A 13,378-nucleotide genomic window follows, 5' to 3' on the forward strand; every position below is an offset into this window, starting at 1 on the left:
CCCTCGGCCTGCTTCCCGCGCCCCTTCCGGTCCGCCGCGCCGGTACTGGGATGGGGCCCGGGGAGACGGTCGCACAGTGGGTCGATGGATTTAAAATTAAAATGCACTGTCTTTGAAAGAACCCTAGCGCCCCAAAGCGCCTTTGCCCAGCACCTTGGAAAACGTCCTATCTGCTTTCCAGCCTCCGCTGTGTTGAATAAGAAAGGACTGGGGTAACCTCAGTTAATGGATTTCTGTTGTTGTTTGGTTTTGTTTTTTAAGCCCTTACGTATAAATAAGATGCACCCGTTTTCAGCTGTCAACCCTCCAGGTCTAAATAGTTGGATAGTTCTAAACGTGCAGATATGTATGTGGGATTTCCCAAATTTAGCCTTGTGTGTTTGCTTTTGCTTTGCTAAAGCCTTGTGAGTATAGCCACAGTGCTTCAGTCTAGGGTATGGGGAATACCATGGGCTGAGAAAGCATAATACTGTACATATTTATATATATATTTTTTTAAATTTATTTTTTATTTTTTGGTACTGGGGATTGAACTCGGGTCCTTGCTCTTGCAAGGCAGGCCACCGAACCGCTGAGCTAAATCCCCGGCCCTGTACATATTTTTTGTCTTCCATGGGAGGATTTTAATGTATTTTTATGTACTGTTCCCCTAGCCATGATGTTTTGACTTTTTTTTTTGTTGCAGGGATCGAACTCAGGACCTTGTGCTTGCAAGGCAGGTGGCAGAACCACTGAGCTAAATCCCCAGCCCTTGACTCATTTTTATTCTCATTCTCTCCTGTCCTGTATCCCAGAGCAAGATGTGAAGAGAAATTATTTCTGGGTGAACAAGAGTTAGTGGCCAACAAAGCGGTGAAATGTTCACACTACCCTACTAGTCTGAATTTGTCAAGTGTGTTTCTGATGTCTTTAGGAGTTTCCCTAAAACACCAGGCATCAGACCATCCCTCTTACGGAAGGAACCTAGAAAGCCCCAGGGAAAGCCTTTCAGAGGAGAGCCCAGCACAGGCCAAGAGAAAGAATGTAGGAAGAAGTAACCAAGGAGAGGTAGTATAATTTAGAAGTGATTTGGTAAGTACAGAAATCCGAGGGCTGGGCAGGACTCAGGGCGACCTGGCTTACCATGGCGTTCCATGGCTGCTGATCTACTGGTAGCCTTGTGGTTTGTGTAAGTTTTTCTTGTTTTTTTTGTCGTTGTTGTTGTTTTGTTTTGTTTTTCGAGACAGGGTCTCACTGTATAGTTGAGACTGACCTGCAACTCCCTGTATAGCCCAGGCTGGTCTTGAGCTCACAGCGATCCTCCTGCCTCAGCCTCCTCAGTGCTGGGATAACAGGCGTGCGCCACCACACCCGGCTGTGTAACTTTTTCTCAAGGCAAGTCTTTCTTGCCTTTAAATACAGAAGGTGCCATTTGCCTTTTATCCTTTGCAGGATTGCTTGGTGTTGGTGGTGGGTGGCAGATCCAGCTGGGCAATGTAATTAGAAGTTTTATAGGTATGCTGCATATTAAAAGGTTTTGTGGTGACCAGGAGGGATGGGTGGAAAGGACCAAACTTTTGTTAGATCTCAAGGGAAACTTGTGCTAGTTTCAGAAGTGAAAGGAAAACAAAGTCAAGGAAATCTTGAATTTAAGGAATTCAAAGTAAGGGGAACCAGTCACTGTGTAGGCACAATTTCTTTTAGAAGGTTATTGCAGCTTCCTGAAGTCTCTTGCTTGAAATACAGAGAGGAGAAACTGGCTTCAGGATATTCTGAAAAGCAGTAAGTCTTGCAAAAGCTCGGGACTGAATTGTATACCACCCCTCACCCCCTGCTCGGCGGTCCTGGGAGTAGAACTGGTGCATGCTAGAGGAGCACTATCATTTCACAGCCAACCTGGGCTACATAGTGAGTTCAAGGCCAGCCTGAATGCATAGCAAGACCTTGCCTCACTAACAAACACACAGACAAACCAAAAACCTTTTATTTGTTTTAGAACCATGAATACCCTTGACTACATTTAGTTAGCAAAGTTTAGAAAAGAACAAAATTTCTAAAGAATTGATCTTTGGATAACTCCATGTTAGGGAAGATTGGTAAAGAATATAGTTATAAATACTTAGACAAGTTTAAAGTGTGTACACAAGTACTTACGTTCCTTTTTTTAAAAGTGAAGTGAAATTTGCATGCTGAGTATTGGAAAAGCTTCCATAACTGTATACACCATTACCTCAGACCACAGTATTTTTATCACCCTAGAAAGTTCCTAACCCTTGCAGCCAATCTCTCCCTCTCTGGGTGACTGTTGGGCTAATTTCTTTCCCATAGTAGTTTTGTCAGACTTTTAATTTCATGAAATCATGTATGTGTCTGGCTTCTTTTGCTCATGCAAAATTTTTGAGATTCATCCATTTCATCCATGTTTTTGGAATGTATTAGTAGTTTGTCCCCCATTTTCCCTGAATAGTATTACAGTGAATACTTCTATCATAGTTAATTGCTTCTGGGGTTGATTTTCTGCATTTGGATTGTTTCCAGGTTGTAGTTATTATGAATAAAGCTTCTATGAACATTGTTTTGTAGGTCTTTGTTTTCATGTAATTACTGTTCCAAATCTTTGGGATTTTAGCTTTAGTCATTCTAGAATGGACAAAATTATACCTTGTAGTGTTTTTGTTGTTGTTTTGTTTTGTTTTTGTATGGAGGATCAAACTTGGGTCCCTGCACTTGTAGTGTAGGCGGCAGAACCACTGAGTTAAATCCCTGGCCCTACTTCATAATGGTTTTAATTTGAATTTCCCTGATGACTTATCTTGAGCACCCTTTTCATGTACTGTTCCTCTTCAGGTGCTTTTTTGCAAGGTAGCTGTTTGTGTCTTTAGCACAACTAAGTTTTAGTTTTAGCCTAAATTTTCTCATTGGGTTGTTTGTCTTACTGAGTTATGAACTCATTTTATATTCCACATAAAAAACCTTTCTCAACTATTGTATTTTCAGGCACTCTTTGGTTTGTGTTTTTGTTTAAAAGAGTATTTTGATTGACCAGATGTTTTTAATTTCAGTGCAATCCATTTTATCAAATTTGTCTTAAAAATTTTGTTGGCTTTTATGTTATGTGCTTTTACAAGAGTCCCCTCAAAGAATTATCTTCCTACTTCAGGCTCTGAAAAATCTTATTTTTTTCTATAATCTTTATTATTTTAACTTTTACATTGGTTTATGAAGAGATCATATTTTAATGCAACAACGTGGAGAATGTAGCAAAGAATTGAAATCAATGTAAATATTCCAAAAGACTGCCTAAATGAAGAGAAACAGAAGATGATTGTTTCATATTAAAAGAATCTCTTCTTTTTATTATGAAACAACAACAGTCGTTGTAGTAATCATTCTTTTGTTTTAGGACTTTAGGTTTTGGAAGTGAGTAAAACTGGCTTTGAAAGTCAAGATGACAACAGCTGCAGAGAGGAAGTATATTAATATTAGAAAAAGATTGGATCAGCTGGGATACCGCCAGACCCTGACAGTCGAGTGTTTACCTTTGGTAGAAAAGCTGTTCAGGTAAAGATGCAAATCCAGTTCTGATTTGTGACCCCCCTAAACCACTTGTCTGGTTTCTGATTGAACTTCTTGCTTCCTTAAAGAAATGAGCAGACTTTAAAAGTCGTTAAATCATCTGAAGCTTATCTCTCATCCTCTGATTCTAATTCCCCTATCCTCGGTCCAGGGTCTGCATATTGCAAAGCTCCAGGAGTCACCATTCACACTATATTCAGAGTAAACATTTTGAGAGTTTCTGTGAATAGAATTAGTTTGGAGATACTTTTTTTCTCTCTCCAGTAATGGGGATCAAAAATCCCATCATTCTTTTCACTTCGGAGGCAAACCTGGAAGTCCTCTTTCGTGTCTATGAGGACAACAGCAACTGCTGCTGCCAAGTGCCATCCACTGCAAAGGCAGACTGGAAAAAACAGTGTGTCCCCCACCCATCTACTCACCAGAACTGGCTCTGTTTCAAGCAGCTCTTCTCTAAAATCAAAACATGAATGGTAAATGTTTTGAATTGATTCTGGATAGGAAGGCAGCCACAAATGCAAATAAAGACACTCATGAATGAAGACTTCCAGACTTCTACGGAAAGTGGCAAGAACGGTGGGAGGAGGAAGGGGAGTATTTTGAAGGAGATTAATGGCCATATAGTGTTTACTGTAATAGATATTTTTAACTTTAAACATTCATATGTTTTGATAAACCTCACATGTTGATCACTGCTATCATATATTGCCTCAAGTGAAAGGTTCTATGTGATTTATTTTTCTCTTTTTCATAAGAATTATATTAGAGTAGTTTGAAATTTGAGCAGGAAAGTGTTTAGGAGGATTTTGTAGTAGGATCTACAGGTAATAATATTGGAAAGGAGAAAATGAATGAAGATGTTTTATTTTCTTTGATGTGGCCTCCCAGACCTTTCATGATCCAGTGCCTGCTTTTGCCTGCAGCCTCATCGCCCGTGTGTGCACGATGAATCCCTTGAAGCTTCCTGAGCTCATGTGTGTACTTGCTGTTGCTCTCTCCCTGTGCTCTTCGCCTGCCTTGGTGTCCCTTTCTCCTCGCCTTCCCTTGCTCTTTTGCCTGCTTAGCTTCCAAGTTCATGGGTCCTCTGTGACTTGCACATCTCTTGCTTTATCCTTAATGTGCATTTTTATTGCAGACTTGTTTTTGTCTTCCTCTAGATGCAGACTTTGTGAGACCACAGACTCTGACCCCTGCAGTTGAATATATAGTAGCTCTAAAGATTTGGTTGAGTTTATCACATAATTTTATGTCTTTTTGACAGACTATAGAAGACAAGCTTTATAATGGTGAGGACCTTTTTGTGTGTCCTCCGCAATACATATTTAGTGGGTCATGTTTCACAGGTCTGTGTCCTTAGAGGTAAGGGACTGATGCTTTTCTACTGTGTCTCTGAGGCTTAGCATATAGCAAGTCAATAAATTTTTGCTCAGTGAATAAATAAATTTCATAGATTCTACAGACCTGGAGGATGAGCAAGATGGGAGATTTGAAGATAATTCAATGTACATGTATTTTATAAATACATTTAGTTTTGTTATGAGAAATTGTTTAGGCTCTCCTAATACCTTGAAAGAACCCTAGTATTCATTCTTTAAAATTTGATATCATTTAACATTAAGATATATTTTAAGCATTTTAAAAGTATTCTTTATATTATTAGAAGATTAATAAAATGTTTCCTTGTATTTATATTTTCTGTTCTTCAATTTTAGTGACTTGGTTCATACAACAGAAAGCCTTCGCCAGTCAAAGTTATCTTCTGTGAAAGCTGAAAAGGAAAGTGCCAATTTTGATTTTGTTTTGGAGCCCTATAAACTTGAAAATGCAAGACTGAGTAAAGAAAATAATGAATTATACCTGGAGTTAATGAAACTGAGAGAATGTTCAGAACAAAATATTAAAGGTAAATGAAAATATATTAATTTCTAAAATGCAATATTTTCCCATCTTTTTTATATGTAGAAAGACTAAAGTCTTATTTTGAAAATTTGGATTAGGAAAGATGATAGTCGTATAGCAACTTTTCTCATTGCTCAGATACAATATCTGACTTCCACAATTTAAGGAAGAAAAGGTTTATTTTGGCTTGCAATTTGTAGAGGTTGCGGTCTGTAGTAAGCTGGCTTCAATGCCTCCCTCCAAGGCAGAGGGACATGACAAGCAAGAAGCAGCAGCATCCAGGGAGGAAGAGCAATGTATAATAATTCCCTTCTAGGCCATGCCTGTGGTGATCCACTTGTTCCCACCAGGCTTCACCTCCCAACATCACACCCGCCTAACTATAAACCTATCAGTGAACTAACCAGTATCACACACCCATGATCTAGTCACATCCCAAGAGCCCCACCTATGAGTGCATGAAGATTTGGTGAAACATCTAGATATAAGCCATAGCATTTGTGAAATGGAAAAACTTCGTAGATTTCTTAGTCTTTAAAATAGTGTTTGGGCTGGGAATTTAACTCAGTGTTTCCGCCACCTGCCTCGCAAGCACAAGGTCCTGAGTTCAATCCCCTATACCAAAACCAAAAAAACAACAACAACAACAACAAAAACCAAAAATAAAATAGTGTTTTGAAGCCAAGTGTGGTGGCACTTGCTTGTAATACCAGCATTCAGGAGGGTAAGGCAAGAGGATCAGTGTGAATTCAAGGCCAGCCACATAGAGTTCAAGACCAGCCTGAACTATATAGTGAGACCCTGTCTCAAAAACAAAACAAGAGCAAAAAAAAAAAAAAAAATTTTTTTTTAAATCTTTTTCATTTTAAGAGTTGAAAACTACATTGAAGAAATGTACACGTGAAACAGCAGATCTGAAGTTTCTAAATAACCAATATATTCACAAACTCAAACTTTTGGAGAAGGAGAGTAAAGCTAAAAATGAAAAAATTCAACAACTTCAAGAAAAGAATTTGCATGCTGTAGTACAAACTCCAGGTAGGTCAGTCCTTCTCAAAACAACATTTGTTAGAATCCTCATGAAGTTAATATTAAGTATTTTTCTTCATAAGGATCTATTGGTTTTGTCAAGTACAGTTCTAATCCTGGCCAGATGTTTAAAAGATAAATTGTCAGTGTGTTTTAGACCAAAGCAAGATCAGTCTATCTATGAAAAAAATTACTGCAAGGGGAAAAAATGAGAACCAAGACCTGTCATGTAAAGGTACAAGATCCCAATGATGAATGTAACTGTACTGTATACCTAAAATGTACCAATAAACTCACAATGAACAAGGGGAAAAAATGAGAACCAAGACCTGTCATGTAAAGGTACAAGATCCCAATGATGAATGTAACTGTACTGTATACCTAAAATGTACCAATAAACTCAATGAGAGAAAAAAAAAATTACTTCTGCTATTCGTACCATTAAAGTATTGCCTACTAATTGAGGTTGTAGCATGACTTTGTGGTACAGGTAATACTCCATTATATTCTAATTTTGCTATTTAAAATTTTGATTATCTGATCTTTTGACATTGCTTAATAAGCATGTGTAATTTGGTTTTTACTGCTGTAAGCTCTTTACTGACAATTTCCTGCTAAAGATGATTTCTTAAACTCATAATAGTGAACACCGCAAGGCACACTCAGCTTCTAACCATACCAAAGCCTAACCCTCATCTAGAGGAGGAAGAGATTAAATCAGCACATATGCCAAGCAAGTGGGCATGGAAACCTTGTTTTATAGCCATGTCCTATTGAACTCAGGAATATGAGTCAGGGTGAGTCTTTACATGTAAGGGAAATTTATTTTATCAATATGTAATGTGACCTAGACACTCACTTTATAACAAAAGCTGCCCTAAAATATTTAATTTAATAGTGTTTTGTTTCTTAATTTTTTAAGACACACTTTTTTTTTTAAGGTGGCAAGAAAAGAAGCATTGCATTCAGACGCCAGCGTATGCAAATTGACGAGCCAGCTCCTCCCTCTGAAGTCAGTTCCTATCCAGTTCCACAGCCAGATGACCCTTACATCGCAGACCTCCTGCAAGTGGCTGATAACAGGTACGTAGGGAACTGGGAGTGTAGCGCAGTTGTAGAGCACATGCATATGTAGAGCATGCACCGGACCCTGGGTCAGTCCCTGGCATTAACACTAATAATGATATTAAGTAACTTACAATGATAAGTTAATTGTTACTGACTAGTTGTAAATTTATTGATAGGAAGGCTTTTATGTCGTTGTATCCCTGATATCTAAGTACAGAACTGTGCACAGGCACTCAATAAATACTTTCTGAATGATACAGAATTTCACTTAAGTGAAAATTGAAACAAGTTTCAAATAGTTTGTGTATCTTAGGTTTCTGTCCTTATTCTCTTTAAAATAATTTAATGCCATCAAGAACCTATTACAGGGCTGGGGATTTAGCTCAGTGATTCTGCTGCCTGCCTTGCAAGCACAAGGACCCGAGTTCGATTCCCAGTACCAAAAAAAAAAAAAGAAAAAAAGAAAGAACCTATTGCAGCAGAGTTTTTTAAACAATTAGTTTCATTTTTAAGTAAGTTATCTTTTACCAGGAGTCTTTGTTACTTCAGATTTAACATTTTAGCATTTTTCAAATGCTAGTTGGGCATGAATAGATTTGTAACTAGGCTTGAAATTACTGTCTCACAATTCCTCTAGTTCTGTATTTATACTTTCTTAAAATTGGAATCAGATATAAGTTACATTTAATTAAAATTCATTAAGACTCCTGGGCAGGGCACTATGCAGATGTTCTGAGAGTGTAAAGATGAGTAAGGTACTGTTGCCTCTTTTGAGAGTCTTGCAATTAAGTAGTAGAAATGAGACCAGAGAAATACATGAAATGCTACTTAGAAAATTATAGGGGATTCTAAGGAGCAAGTGAGCAAGCACTAGTGACACTATGGAGATAGCTGGGAGAACATTCACCCTGGGAAACAGTAGTGGAAATAGTGCACCTAAGTACTGTGCAGAGAATATGGAGGAGTGTTCTGGTTTATTAATGTTGATAAATAACTAATCTTTAGAAAAGCATTGGTTGAATAATTGATTAGGATCTCTTCACTCATACAGTCTCAATACAATCTTGTGAGCCTATGTTTATATAGTTATTTAACCTTGAAATATTTTGTGTTTTCATCGTCTGTTAAAGTTATAACTTAGGGCTTGTCAGATACTGTGTCAGTATTAAAGAAGTATTAGGACTGCATAGGTGGCCTTAGTCTTTTCACGTTTTGTTTGTATTCAGTCATTCATGCCTTTAGGAGTACACTTGCATGTTAGAGTACACGTCTAAATCAGACTAGTAGAAAACTTTGGTTCCAGTAATAGTAGGAATAAGCTGCATTCAGCCTCAGTCCTCCAACCCATGGGAAAAAATCTCTTAAAAATAAACTTGGCTTCAGGCTTCATCATTCCAGTACAAAAACAGGCTATGTCATACTGAAGTAGTACAAATACGTGTAGTAGTGAGGTAATTTGGCCAAAATCTTCATTCTCTTAGAATTTACAAGTTTCAGAAAGAAGAATGTTTTCTTGTAGTTACTTGGAAAATTCCCTTTATCTCAATATATTTCTTCTCTCCAGGATTGCAGAGTAGTTTATTGGACAACATGGGGCTAACATCCTAAAACACTTTGTAGCTCCTTATTTCCCTTGATGATATCCTGAATTTTGAACTAGACTGTCACTTTTCTGAACCTAAGAATTAGCAGCAATACCCCCAAGAGTTGTCTAAGGACCAAAATGCAATAGTGAAATATTTTATTGTATCATGTATCTAAAGTTTCAAGTTATATACTACTCAGTTTTTAATCTAGAAAAAATTAACCCTCCAAGATGATATAGTACTGTATTCATTTTGAGATTTTGGAATTCTTTGACACAGCACTGATCCCTCCTTGAAAAGCCTGAAGTATAAAATTTATAAAATAACTGATTTATTTTTGATTTCTTATTCTTTTTCTTCACACATATATTGACATCAATTATAAATGCCTTTTAGGATCCAAGAACTTCAGCAGGAAGTCCACCAGCTACAAGAAAAGTTAGCAGTGATGGAAAATGGTGTGAGAGATTACAGCCAGCAGGTAGGGTTTTTATAACCTGGCCGTTTGGGATTAAAATAGATATACCATGATCGTTAGTAGACTGAGTTACATTTTATGTTACCGTTAGGTTTTTTATCTTGTTTTGTTTTTTGTTTTTTTGGTGTTGGGGATTGAACTCAGGTCCTTATGCTTGCAAGGCAGGCAGTGGCACCAGAGGTAAATCTGCAGCCCAATAGTGTTTTTATACAGCCTTCACCTTTTCCATCAGTTTGTGAGTAGAGTTAATTTTGGAATGACTCAGATGCTCCCTTTCCTTCATTATTCATTAAGATGAATAGTGATATTTTCATTCTGTTTTGTTTTCTTTTTCTTTTAGATGAAACATTTGTCTACCCAAATATGTTATATAATTGTATTTGTTATTTTCTTATTCTTACAGATTTTGTTATTTTGCATATAAATCTCTTTGGAAATTATTCTTTGTTGTTTGAATGTTTTCTCTAAATGCATGAGTAACTCATAAAGCAGTTTCTGAAGTAGAGAGGTTAATAGATGCAAAATTAAATCATAAGCACACCCAGCTTTGTCCTTTGCACTTTCTCTTGACATCTTGGCAGAAATCAAAAGATTTCTTTCTTTCTGTTTTTTTGAGGGGGTTTTTTGGCACCAGGGATCAAACTCAGGTCCTTGCAAGCAGGTGGCAGCACCACTGAGCTAAATCCCTACCTAGCCCAAGATTTCTTTCTTAACCTGCTTATTCAAGTTTAAATTGGGTAGTGCGTTTTTCATTTTCTGCATATGCCTGCATGTTTTTGGAGTGAAAGGATCTGTAGATACAAATGTAGATACACTTATCTGTTAGTATAACTTTTAAGTTTGTAAAGTACTTTGAAGATTATTTGGACAGAAATGGACTTTAAAGAAAGAAAATCATGTCAACTCAGAAAGTAACTTTACGAAGAGATGTTAAAAATATCAACTATGCAAGAGCTGAGTTATTACTGATAGTGCATAGTCATACTTTGATCACATTTTGTTCCAGAGATTTCATGAGTATAAACTGGTCAGTCTTTCTCATCTCTATGAGGTTGCTGAAGTGTTTGGAGAAAATTGATTGAGCATTCTGATTGAAACCACCAGTTTATTGTGGCTGTTGTTAATCTTAGTTGAACCCACTTTGCTATCAGTTATTACTATTCTTCTTTTGTTTGAGTTTATTTTGTTTTTCTTAGCACATTTGCACCACTAGGGTATAGCTCAAGAATAGGTTATATGTTTACCATGCCTAAAGCCCTAGATTCAATCCCAGAACCAAACATAATAAAAATTTATAATAGTTTTCTTTCTCAGGATGCCACCTGAGAAAATGAACTTTCTATTTTTTTTAACCTTTAAAATTAGCAGTATTTATAGTGAGGCTCTCCTAATAGGTAAGGGATTGTTCTTCCTGTCCAAGGCCTAATTCTTCAGATTTACCGCCAACGACAAGATCCCTTATGCCTTACAATCCAGTCATACTGAGCCAATTCTAGTGCCTCGGAAGTACCACATTGCTTTTTATTTTTGTGTCACTGCTTGGAATAGCCCTCTATTTGATAAAGTCTGGTAATTTTCACAAACACATATACCATGCCAACTAAATCTCCTAGCTAGTTTGGTACCAAATTTCTTTTATTCTGTCATTGAATACCAGAAAATGCAATAGTTATTGGTTTACTAATTTTCCTGTAAAAAGGTATGTATTCCTGAACGTGAGAAGCTATATTTTATTCATCTTTGTATACCTGTTTTTGTGCTTAAGAGTTCTTTGTTGAATAGAGTGCTGTGATTTTTCTTTTTTGTTGTTGTTGTTTTTCTTCTTCCTTTCTTTCCTTCTTTAAGAAAACCAAAGCTTGAAAGCATGTGAGTTTTGCAAATTCTTGCATGTAAATTAGCATCAATTCATAGTTTGTAGTATTTGTTTTGGTTATATATCTGTTGTTTTCTAAATACTAGATAGTTAAATTGACCCCAGTGCCTACCTTTTTTAACATTGAGAGTCAATAGCAACAACCAGTTTTCTTTGTGTTTTACATTTATCACACATTTATATCAATAGGCAGTGAAATAGTTCATTTTCAGTACTTGAACACGTATACAATCTGCTGACATGTTTCTGTTTATATAATCAATTGTTCATTCTTAGAGGAGGGGAAAAAATCTCCAAAATTCAAATAGAAGGAAAATACTTACAGAGTAATATTGATGATTCTTAGGATATCATTTTCTGAATTACTTCCTTTTGCTCTGCATTATGCATTATACATAGGAACACAAATATGAATGTTAATCTCTTATATACACTGTGAGACGAGAAAAACATGTCCAAGTAAATGTTCAGTGTTAACCATTTGGTTCAGAACCAGACATTTTAAAAGTGATAGCTTGACTTTATGTCTGCAGATTGAGCTACGAGAACGAGAGATAGAACGACTGTCAGTTGCTTTGGATGGTGGGCGCCCGCCGGATGTCCTGTCTCTGGAGACTAGAAATAAAACCAATGAAAAGCTGATTGCTCATTTAAATGTGCAGGTAATGGCTTTTACCATTATTTCACTGTGTATATAAAACCTTAGGTATTTATAAATGGTCTCTGGGTTTGTAAAAGTGATAATACTGTCCATTAAAGTGTTATTTACAGTAGGAAAAAAAGTTGGTAGAGCCCAAGTATCTAGAAATACGGTGCAACTATTAAAAAATTTTGTTCTTAAAGAATATTTAGTAAGGTAGGAATTAAGACACACCTTAATGTAAAACATTGTTTATAATAAGCTGTGGGCACAGTGTGGTCTTCAGTCTGCTTCTTAGATGGGGGATGGGTAGGGGAAGGGTAATAAGGGAAAAGAAAAAATGTGAGAAAATGAAAAGATGGAAATAAAGTGGTTGTAAATGGGGAGGGGAGGAGAGGTGAAGGGAGAGCAGGGACAAGGGGGAAAAATGAGAACCAAGACCTGTCATGTAGAGGTACAAGATCCTAACAATGAATGTAACTGTACTGTATCCCTAAAATGTACCAATAAACTCAATTTTTTTAAAAAAAACTAACAATTTCTTTGTTATACAAAAAGATGGTTTTTAATACATAAATTATTTATTATTTACATATACATCATATAGGAATATATATGTTATATATTTCTCAAACCTGTAACTTTTATTTACTCATGCCATGCATTTGACCTAAGGTTGAAAGAGCAGGGGAGTTCTATACTGTACAACACGTGACCTTGAGACAGATACGTCAGCACTGCCTCAAGGGTAAGCAGAGTAAAGTAAGCGGAGTACAGAGTAGTAGGCCTGTGCTGTCCAATAGAAATGTGATGTGAGCCAAATATATGATTTAAAATTTTCAGCCAGCCATTTAAAAAATAAAAAAGGTGCATTTAATTCTAATAATGTACTTACCCTAGTATATCCAGAATCTTATTTCAGCATGTAATGTTTTTATTCTTTTTTCCTTAATCAGGACTCTGAAATATTGTGTATGTTTTTACATTTGTACAGCACCTTGTTTTGGATTAGCCAGATTTCAAGCTCTCAGTAGCCACATGTAGACAAAGGGGGCTACATATTTTAAACAGCACAGTTTAATATCATCATCGTGATATCCTTGTCATATTTTTTGATGCTGTATTGGGGAAAAAGGTCATGCAGATTTCTTTCTTACTCTTTCCTTCTGTGCTTGAAAACCAAAGCCAGTGAATATATATTTTCATTAAGGCACAATATTGTTAATTTTGCAAATAAAATCAATATTTAA

General features: G+C 36.5%; 1 protein-coding gene across 3 annotated transcripts in view; it reads left to right on the forward strand.

Moving 5' to 3' along the window:
* Positions 1 to 57: 57 nt before the first annotated feature.
* Positions 58 to 13,378, forward strand: part of Cep135 (centrosomal protein 135) — a 77,770-nt gene continuing 64,449 nt past the window's right edge. For 2 of the 3 annotated variants that reach the window (XM_010640282.2, XM_010640283.2), the window contains exons 1-8: positions 59 to 212; positions 914 to 1,071; positions 3,383 to 3,540; positions 5,268 to 5,458; positions 6,325 to 6,492; positions 7,425 to 7,566; positions 9,534 to 9,618; positions 12,022 to 12,150. In XM_010640282.2, the coding sequence (XP_010638584.1) occupies positions 3,428 to 3,540; positions 5,268 to 5,458; positions 6,325 to 6,492; positions 7,425 to 7,566; positions 9,534 to 9,618; positions 12,022 to 12,150 (828 nt within the window). In that variant the 5' untranslated portion in view covers positions 59 to 212; positions 914 to 1,071; positions 3,383 to 3,427. Of the gene's footprint in view, positions 213 to 913; positions 1,072 to 3,382; positions 3,541 to 5,267; positions 5,459 to 6,324; positions 6,493 to 7,424; positions 7,567 to 9,533; positions 9,619 to 12,021; positions 12,151 to 13,378 lie in introns of all 3 variants that reach the window. The other variant, XM_010640284.2, reaches the window with a different exon arrangement.

The sequence above is a fragment of the Fukomys damarensis genome, unplaced genomic scaffold (assembly GCF_012274545.1).
Source record: "Fukomys damarensis isolate Sample0158 unplaced genomic scaffold, DMR_v1.0_HiC HiC_scaffold_35, whole genome shotgun sequence".
Taxonomy (NCBI): Eukaryota; Metazoa; Chordata; class Mammalia; order Rodentia; family Bathyergidae; genus Fukomys; species Fukomys damarensis.